This window comes from Phaethon aethereus, assembly GCF_964289735.1.
Source record: "Phaethon aethereus genome assembly, chromosome: 9".
NCBI lineage: Eukaryota > Metazoa > Chordata > Aves > Phaethontiformes > Phaethontidae > Phaethon > Phaethon aethereus.
Window position 1 is genome coordinate 5,923,506 of NC_138585.1, and position 9,608 is coordinate 5,933,113.

General features: G+C 47.3%; 1 protein-coding gene across 1 annotated transcript; it reads left to right on the plus strand.

The window, feature by feature from the left end:
• Nucleotides 1-7,532: 7,532 nt before the first annotated feature.
• LOC309407803 (G-protein coupled receptor 55-like) lies at nucleotides 7,533-8,447 on the plus strand (the record flags this gene model as incomplete). The annotated part of the gene is made up of 1 exon (XM_082003447.1): nucleotides 7,533-8,447. The coding sequence occupies exon 1, from the start codon at nucleotides 7,539-7,541 to the stop codon at nucleotides 8,445-8,447; it is 909 nt and encodes a 302-aa protein (XP_081859573.1). The 5' UTR covers nucleotides 7,533-7,538.
• Between the last annotated feature and the right edge of the window lie 1,161 nt (nucleotides 8,448-9,608).

Sequence of the window (9,608 nt, forward strand, 5' to 3'; positions counted from 1 at the left end):
GAAGCAGCAGTTGTTAGGTAGTTCATCAATATCCAACTAGTTCCCTAAAATACTGATGATACATGGATAAAACATTTTTTTTTTTTCAGCAAAAAGATGCCAGAAGTATCCGCTAAATAGACACATGCACATCATGTTCAAAATACGGCATGTATCTGTAAAGCCTCGGTAGAAAATCACTGTGGGATATAGGAGGAGGAAAGTCTGGAACGTAAGGGAGCCTTTATGATCAAGCTTTCCTTACTTTTTAAACCGCTTATTGCTGGAAGCACTGTCAGCAACAGGAACGCAGTTTCTTATGCCCTTCCCCCTAAGCATCCACTGCTGGCTTCAGTCAAAGGCAGGACGCCGCATTAGGTGTACTTTTTCTCTTGCCTAAAATGACTCTTATGTTCTTCAGTTCATTATTTTCTCATAATGACAGTCAACGAACTTCCCCCTTGTCATGAGGGCTGCTGTAAATATTCCTAACAATTTCTCACAGACATACGCTGTGCCATTACACAGGCCCCAGGAACGAGGCAAGGAAAACTGACCTTTACCCATTAAGAAGAAACGCAGCTGTGAGCCATGTGGGGTCCGATCGAGACTCTCCCGCTCACCATGGGGTGCACCCCAGCACGATGCAGTTCCTGGGCCATAGGAGCAGCCCAGCTGGCTCGAAACATGTATGACTGCCCTTTGGAAAGGAGGTCCAGTTATGCAGCTGCTTTCCTAGAGTTGTACACACGCTTCAGCACTGTGAAAAATAAAATGAGATCTCCTTGATCATCTTCAGTAACTGATTTTTTCCTCACCTTGCAAAATTACAGCTGAAGAGCCTGTCTCCTCATGCCAGGGCAGGGTGGTGTTTTATGGTTTGGAGGTTTGTAGGATCTATTGGGAAACAGTTAAATTACGAAAACGCTGTCTCAAGTCTGTCAAAGGTAATTGAGTTGAAGAGCAGTGTAGCTAATGGTTTCAGTAGGAAAAAAAAAACCAACAAACCTTAAAAGAGACAAAATTACTCAGTCACTAGGCTGGAAAGAAGCATACGCTGTGATATGGTAGGTAGGGCCCTCAGTCGGGGTGCATGAGCCCCACTTGAACGCCTGCTCTGCAGGGTCAGAGAATAACTAGAAGCACCAAAGCTGCAGCACAAGAGACAGATCTCCACCAAGTTGTTGCGGTTGGTGCTGCAGCTTGAGAATCAGCAGAATAAGGACGTAGGGGAATGGATGCCTGTTCGGGCCTTAGATCAGAATGTAGTAGAAGATCAGGGAAAAAGAGGGTTTTTTCCTCTGGGTTTATTCACATTTCACCAATTTCAAATTTCACCAGCCTCAGAGGTCTGCCACAGAAAATACCCACCCTGCTGACCTGGCCTCAGGACTCCCACAGGAGCATCCCCAGCTGATTTCTCTGTGGAAACTGAGACCTGTCGCTCAACAAATACTACATCACTTCAAAACTAAACACGTCAGGGCTCCAAGAGAGCAATCAACTCACCTGCCCTCCCAAGCAGGAGATTTAGCTCTCCCAGCACTGAAAGTATCCTTATCCACCAGGACACTCTTGGCTCTGGTACACAGCCAAGGTTTGCTAGTGCCTCCCTCAAGCTGCAGGGTCCTTCCAGAGGACACTGAACGCCAGTGAGAAGGCCATCACCTGGGGTCAGACCTCTGTACCGGCACAGCAGCTTCCTGGCCCCGGCCTCTTGGCCTCAGCAGCAACCCACAGGCAGTACTTATGGTCACTTCCTCTACAGAAAAGCTCCATTTCAGCTGTTTCTGTGCTTCGGCCTCTCCACTCATCACCATCAGAGCTTTTGGGTCTCCATTTTCTCATCAGTCCCGGGCTGTCCATGATGTGGATGGTGGAGCAAACACAGAGGCCAGTGAAGACAAGGAGTCTAGTGCTCAGTTGGCGGAGGCAAGTTGCGGGATAAGCTGTCTGAGCTACAGGATAAGCTGTTCCTCCTGGTGGTCAACCACAGATAGAGACAGCGACATCACAGGGCTGAAGCCGTGTTTCTCATTTCCCCTGCAGCCACGAGATGGGGCAACTCGGTAACAAACAGCTCTGCAGAGCCACCGGATTTAGGTGATGGGACATTTCATCCCAGTTCTGGCTCACCTAGAGGCTGCAGGCAGCCCTGGTGGGATGCTGCAATGGCTCAAGGCAATTACATGTCCCATGGCGGGCAAGAGTAAGCTCCAATAGCCTCCTGATCCATGTCCCAGCTGGGACACAGGGAGAGGTTTGTGTTCCTGGGTGCCACACAGCAAGGCCTCATAGCAGGACTTGAGGAGCCCAAACACGCTCTCAGCCCCCTATGGCAACCGCAACCAAGCATGCCTTAGCAGTAAAAGCTTCTCTGGGACCATCCCAAGGCTCCACACATTGTTCTGTTGTGGCCTCTGTTGCCCAACCTCCTGCTCTTTCCTTCTGGCTGGCTTCTAAATCCTCCTCCCCAGCACAGAGCTAGAGCAGCCCTTCAAAAAAGAGAAAATCTAGGGGCCTGGGGATATGGGAAGGCAGGGGGGAGGTAAATGAAACGGAAAAGTGGAGAAGACTTGAAGGGCACCTGGTAGAAAACAAGGAAGAAAGCAAGGGGCTACGGCAGTGGATGTTCTCTCTTCTCAAGCAGAGCAAATACTATTCTCACTGGGTAGACTCTGATTTAGATCAAGAAAAAACCACTATGTCTCCACTGCACAACCCTGCGTGCTGCAATGGTTACTGATTTAGCTCCTAAACCGGACAGATGTCAGCAGCACCAGCCCTGTACTGACACTCTTCCTGAGAGCCAGGACCAACAGGTGAAGAGCCAGGACCATGGCACTGTTGTCTGCAGTGCCTTGGGATAGCTGGTACAGCCCGACACTGCAAGGAGAAGGTCAGTCCTAAGAACAAGCACAGGGGATCACCGGTTCCCACCCAGGGACGTGTGATGGCCTGAAGAGGAGGTCTGTGTGGCAGTGGCGATATGGCAAAGTCCTCAATACCAGCAAAAAAACGCACGTGAAACAGCACCTTTGTCAGGAAAAAGGAACAAGCTGATGCATTCAGCACCTGAAATTGCACGAAGCAGCAGGTGCTTCGCACGCTGGTGGCATTGGTGACATGCACAGAGGTGCCAGGACAGAGCAGAGTTTGCAGGGTGTGGCTCTCTTCTCCCCAGTCTGCAAGAAAAGGGACAGCACACTTGGTCTTGAGGACTTCATGAAGAGTCACATCCCATTAGCACAGAGTAGGGCCTGCAGCGAGAAAAGAAAGGTACCTTAGCTGCCCACAGCTTTCTCACCCCTGCATCACAAGTTAAGCTATTAATCAGCAGTCTGAGAGCCCTTCATGGACTATCCCAGCCTTTCCATTACACTGCTCACCCGGTTTCATTTTCCCCTCAGCATCATCCTCTTTCACCCTTTGGATTTTGAAGGGAGAGGAGGCTTCACACCTTGCCCCAAGTGCATTTGTACCCTTTGCATGCCTTTCTGGCCATTTTTCCTCAGATCCCTCCCCAAAAAAACTCACAAGGATCTTTGCTGAAAAAAAAGCAGACCAACCACTGGTGGTGGCTAGACTATGACATGCCAACCCTGGCTTTGCTGCTTTCTCCTCCTCCCCTTGCCAAAGCATCTTTCTCCAGGCATGTAGCCACACAGGGCTTTGTGCAGCAAGCATGCCCAGGGAGACATGCTTCTGGGCAGCCTCTGGCGAGGTGAGCAGCACTTACGTGGCACGAGCGTATGGGTATCAAAGAGAAAATGAGAGAGAAGAGAAAGTTCCAAGTGCGTGAGGGGAAAACACTGAATGGGGAAGAGAGAGCATCCGCTCCGAGCACTGGTGGCAGTATCAGAACTGATATGTGCAAACCCCGGACCAGGGCAGGGGCACAGAGAGCACCCTGCAGCTGGGCTTACATCCCCTGCTCACGGCAGCCTCAGTTCCCACCACACAGGCTGGCTCAGGCCCCAAGTGCCTCCTCATGGTAGTGATGCCTGCCTGTGTTCTGTGGGGTTTGTTGTTAATATCCAAAATGCAGTCATGGTCACAAGACCACCACTGGATACACAGAAGTGAAATCTCGCTGAGGAATGTGATGAGGTATTGTTCACTCAGACCTTTTATCGTGTTTTTTCCCCCTTGGTGGTATTTCTTTTTTTTTCTTAAGTAGAGTCATTTCAAATAAAATACCATGAGGAAACCCCAAGTACTATTTCTTCTCTCATCTCCTATCCTCCATCTCTTTCACAGATGCAGTTTCAATTCAGCCAATATAATCCTCAGGTTTTATATTTAAGGGGTATGCAGAGGACCAAGCAAAACTACCCCTCTGGCCTTTCTTTCCCCCTTTGGTAAGAAGATTACAAACATGCATACAATGGCGGGGGGGGGGAGGAATCTTTTTTTTCCCCTTGCCCCCTGAACAAAAATCAGCACCTGAGACTCTGCATGGGTACATTCCCGGCTCCCTAGAAGTATAGAGAGATTTAAGAGTAACCTTGTCTTTTTTTTTAAAATACCAACTTGAAGTGAACATATCAGATCACCACTGAAAATCCTGGTATCAGGCAAAGTAAGGGAAACAGTAACAGTGATAGCTCAGGATTTAGCTTAAAGCACATTTTGACAGCTAACACTCTACCCACCGATGTTACATACAAGGAATAAAATCCTGTCTTGTAGAAAAAAAATCAGAGAAAGGTCTGTAGGGCCAGAATTTCCTTCTCTGTTACTGGAGACTATTTTGAATGGGTGACTCAGAGAGACGCTAGTCCCACAAAGCCATCTATTTACAACCTTAAATGAGCTGTGTATGACATACTATGTACATAGTGCGTGTGTGCAGGCACAGCGTGGGGACACCGATGTTGTAGCGGAAATACGTGATGAAACGAAAAGCAGCAGCACTTCATGCTTTCTGACATCCTGACCAGCAGTAGTTCCTTTGCATGCAGCTCACTCCACCACCTTAAAAGAAAGCTCAACACTCGAGAATTCTACAAGCTGAGGAGGAGAAAAAGTCAACCACCAGAGCTAGAGACAGCCCAAAGGTAAGATGACAAGAGAGGATATTTCATTCTAGCGAAACCTTTCTTCTTGCTACAAGGCCTGAAAACTAAGTATATTTTACATAACTTGTTCTGCTTATAGCCTATCTATGTATTAGTTTTTTTAAGAATGAACAGAACTACCCTTTGCATTTATGCTTTAAAACATTTTTTCTCTTTTGTTTACAAATCTACACAACAGATTCTAGTCTAAAATGCCTTTGTATCATAACTAGATTTTTCTCAGGTAAAAATACTGGTAAGAAGCTGAAATTTTATTTCTCTAGACCCAGAATTTCCTAGACAATGCTATCAAACAAAAAAACCCCAAACAAAAACAAACAAACAAAAAGGACTGAAGGAAAAAAAAAGACTAATGAAATCTCCTACAAAGGCAATGAAGTAAACTTTGTCAATATTTATTACTTTTCAGTAATTCCTTAATTAACTTTTCATCCCTTTGGCTCTCAGTAATGGGTTCCCTCCCAGTGTTAGACTCACAGGGCTTCACTGGATGAAGGGGACTCAGCAGGGGAGCAGCACATTGGGTTGCCGAGCCTAGGCCACCCTCGTGTACCAGGCAGTATCCCCTCATCTGCCATGGGCTACCTGAATTTGGAGGTTCAGGGACCCAACCCAGCTCCCAACAAACTCCCTGTGGCTGCGGTTTAAATCCCAGGCAGTGAACAACCTGCGGCATAACCAGAGGTGCTTCTCCCCTCCTGTCACGCAGATCCCCAAGTGCTTTCCAAACTCAGGCTTTCCTGTCTGTCTTTATTTGGGTGTGGGAATTCCATTATTTCCCCTCAAACTGCCCTCAGTCCCTCGCAGGCAGCAGCGAAGCGGGCACTGCCAAGAGGGCTGCTGCCCCGCGGAGCCCTGGCCCCCACGTCTTGCAGGCAGCGCCGCGCTGCAAGGAAGGAGGCTGTTGAGTGTGTTACGCAGCCAGCAGCACTGGTGACTGCGGGGACCTGAATAAAACCTGTACCTGCTACAGCAGGACAAAAGCTGCAGACGGATGCCTGCACCTGACCCTGCCAGAGGTACGCTCTCCTGCGCCCACGGTCCTGCCAGCACCCCGTCCTCATCAAGGCTGGGTTTCTGGAGGGGGTTTTTTCCACTTCTATAACTGGTAACTTACAGACTCATTTACCTGGCATCAGCGTGTCCTTAAGGAGCAAGCAGCCAACCTGCTTTTGCTTCCTAACAATAATTGCTAGTATTTAATTAAGAATAGATTTCCCTTTTGCTGATCCTTATCTCTCTCGAAGCACAGCGCCAGGGAGCTTACCTCTGAAACACCGGGGGAGCGACTCGGTCTGCAGAACAGGAACTTTTACTGCACAGTTGACAAGCGGTTGACAAATCTGAAACAAAACGGCATCAAGCTCAGCAACTTATGTAGGAAAGGCACTAGGTTGAAGTAGTAACAATTACAGAACAGCAGATGAAAGTAATTTCTGGGCGCTGACATCAAGATCTTTGAACGGCTTTATTTACAGGTTACATTTGCTGTGACAGAACTGGCTGGAAGCAAGGACCAGGTATTCCTGTGCATTTGCATTTGTAAGCGATTCCAGTTGAGACCAGCATTGCAGAAACCAATGAGAGCCTTCCCGGTCCTTATCAGGAGAGTATGAGGGCAGGATCAAACCAGCACACTTCCTCTAAAGAAGAGAATTACTTCATGACCCCCGCTGAGAGGGTGCCTACCTCGACATTTTCAGTCCCCTCTTTGCGGAGGAGAAACAGCTGCATGTTTTCTGCAACTCCAGTCTCTGCAGATACAAACGTATCCGCTGTGGTAAGTCTGGCTGGTTTAGGCAAAAGGCTGGGTTCTTAAATCTCATTCTTCTTTTAAAGACTTAACCTCTGCTAGAAATAGCCTGTTTGAAACTTCCTGCCTGCCTCCTTTTAGCAAGCTTGTCAGAAGGGCCAGAGGTAATCACAGCCCCTCTTTGCCCAGTGGTGGTGGGAGAGGGTGCAGGATGACAACATGTGTTTGGGATCTTCATATTAATAAATAAATATGGGGGGCCCTTGCGCTCTTGGCTCCCCAAGGTCTCTTATGATAGCTTGATTCAGGAAATCTGATCCAAGGCCTCCGTCCTCACAAATCCAAGTAACCCTAAAATCAGGGGCTGCTACCCTGGCTCTGCAAAGAGATCACATCCCTCCAAGGGGATGGTGCAGTCACATCTATACTCTGCCTAGGCTAAATTATAGGGCAGCACAGTTTGGGGTAACAGGTAACGGTGCAAGTGAGGTTTGGACCCCAGAAAGCTCCTCCTTGAGGCACAACCTTGCCCCAAGATCCCTTGGCACTGAGCAGCTCCATGTTACTGGGAGCTGTAATTCAGCACACAGCAGCCTGAGAGGAAAAAGCGTCTCCAGGTCTGTGGACACACAGAGACCTCATGGCCTTTGTACCAGATCTCAAGGAGATCTGTATCCGTCCTTGTGGTGAAGGTGATTTTCTTCTCTTCCAGCATACCTGGAGATATGAATGACACCCGTGCCAAGAGCAACATCAGCGCTACTGTGGAACTGTTCCAGCTCATCATGTACACCCCCACGTTTACCCTGGGATTGCTGTTCAATGTGATGGCTCTGTCATTTCTGTTTTGTAAGGTTAAAAAACTTTCAGAATCTACAGTCTACATGATAGCCCTTATTTTCCTGGATACTTTGCTGCTGTTTACTCTTCCTTTTAAAATAATTTCCTATCACCTTCAGGACAACTGGAACTTGGGGTCTGTGTTTTGTTCCACCTTGGAGAGTCTTTATTTTGTAAACATGTACGGCAGCATCCTCATCTCCCTCTGCATCTGTGTAGACCGGTACATCGCTATCCGGCACCCTTTCACGGCTTTCACCATGCGATCCACCAAGAAAGCTGCTATGGTCTGTGCTGTCATCTGCCTGGGCACCTCAGTCGGAACAGTCTCTACTTTCCAACTGCACGGAGAGGGCCGCAACATATCGTCCTGCTTCCATAACTTCTCCAAGAGCACGTGGGAAAACGCAGGCCTGTTCAGCGCCTTGGAGACTACCTTCGTCGGCAGCATGGCAGTCATGACCTTCTGCACTGTTCAGACCATCAGGTGTTTGAGAAAGCGCAGAAAACCAGGCAACCCCCAAACACACACCACCAGAGCAGAGAAGATTGTGGTGACAAACCTTGTGGCATTTTTGGTGTGTTTCACACCTTACCATGTGGCATACTTCATGTACTTTCTGGTGAAGAATAACATCATTCATACCAGTTTTCAGCAAGTGCTACGAGACATCGTTCAGGTCACCCTTTGCTGGGCAAACCTGAACTGCTGTCTTGATGGGGTGTGTTATTATTTTGTTTTAAAGGAGTCCTTGGAAGACCCGTTAAAAAACAGTGAAAGAACAGCCACCTGAAAGCATTGATCCACATGCTGTGTGTTCGTTACTTGGGATGATTGTGTGGAAATGCTTTCACGGAAACTGCAGGGTCCTGAACTACTTAGCTGCGCAATTTACTTTAAATATTCAAGATCTGAAAATATTCTGTAAAAACCAAAACTAAGTCCACTCCCAGGAGACTGCTCCTGACTTCTTTTGTTTCCTTCCATAATGTTTTGTGTTAGCATTTATGGATAAAAAGAAATGGAATTATTTCCTATAAATGGTGATGCATATCACTTTGGATGCGATTTCTCTTTACTTTGAAAAAAAAAATATTGTTCATTTCTATGTGGTACATCATTCAGACTCCCTGCCTATATCACACCTGCAGACCTCCCCAGGCCTTCAGTCACTACAGGCTCAGGCTGGCGAGAAACAGAGACTTAGCGTTTACGGTAAAAAGCTTCAGACTAAGTTCTGTTGCCTCTCCTGCCCTGATCATGTATGCTTGTGCTCACATACATGCCCACCTGTCAGATTTAGATTTCCACATGCTATTTAAAAAAATAAAATTCTAACTCTAAATCCAAAGGCAGCTTTGGGTTAAAATGGGTCTGACAAGATCTCTATGCCATTCCTCCATGGGCTGACTTGCTCTGCAAGGTGCAGTGCTTGTTTTAGCTACAGGTCTTGTGCCTAGCACATAGCACTTCTAATAATTTAATAATATTAAATTAATATTATTATTAATATTAAATTAATATTATTATTGCCACTAGCTCAAGACCCTGGATAGCTCAGATTAATTGACCATCCCAGTTCTAGGCTTCCTCACTAGCTCCTCTCCTGCTCGCAGGCTTTTCACATACCTGTTCCATCCTGCTTGGTTACAAAGCTGGTTTCATGAACAGAGCCAAACCAAGCAAAAGCATGAAATAAAAAGCCTGAGTCCAACATAGCGGCGAACACATGAATCAGAAGGAACAACCCCCACCTTACTGGGGGATAAGATAAGAGCAGCCCTGATCCCTAAAGCAGCAGCAGCCAGCAACATAGGATCCCAGGGGGAACGCAACCTTTCGGACCTTGGAGCAAGCTGAGCACTACCGCTTCCCAAACAAACAAGGCAATAAAAAATAATCCACTGGCAGGAGCCTAACATGCCAGTCAGTTACTTCTTATCAGTGCTTACAG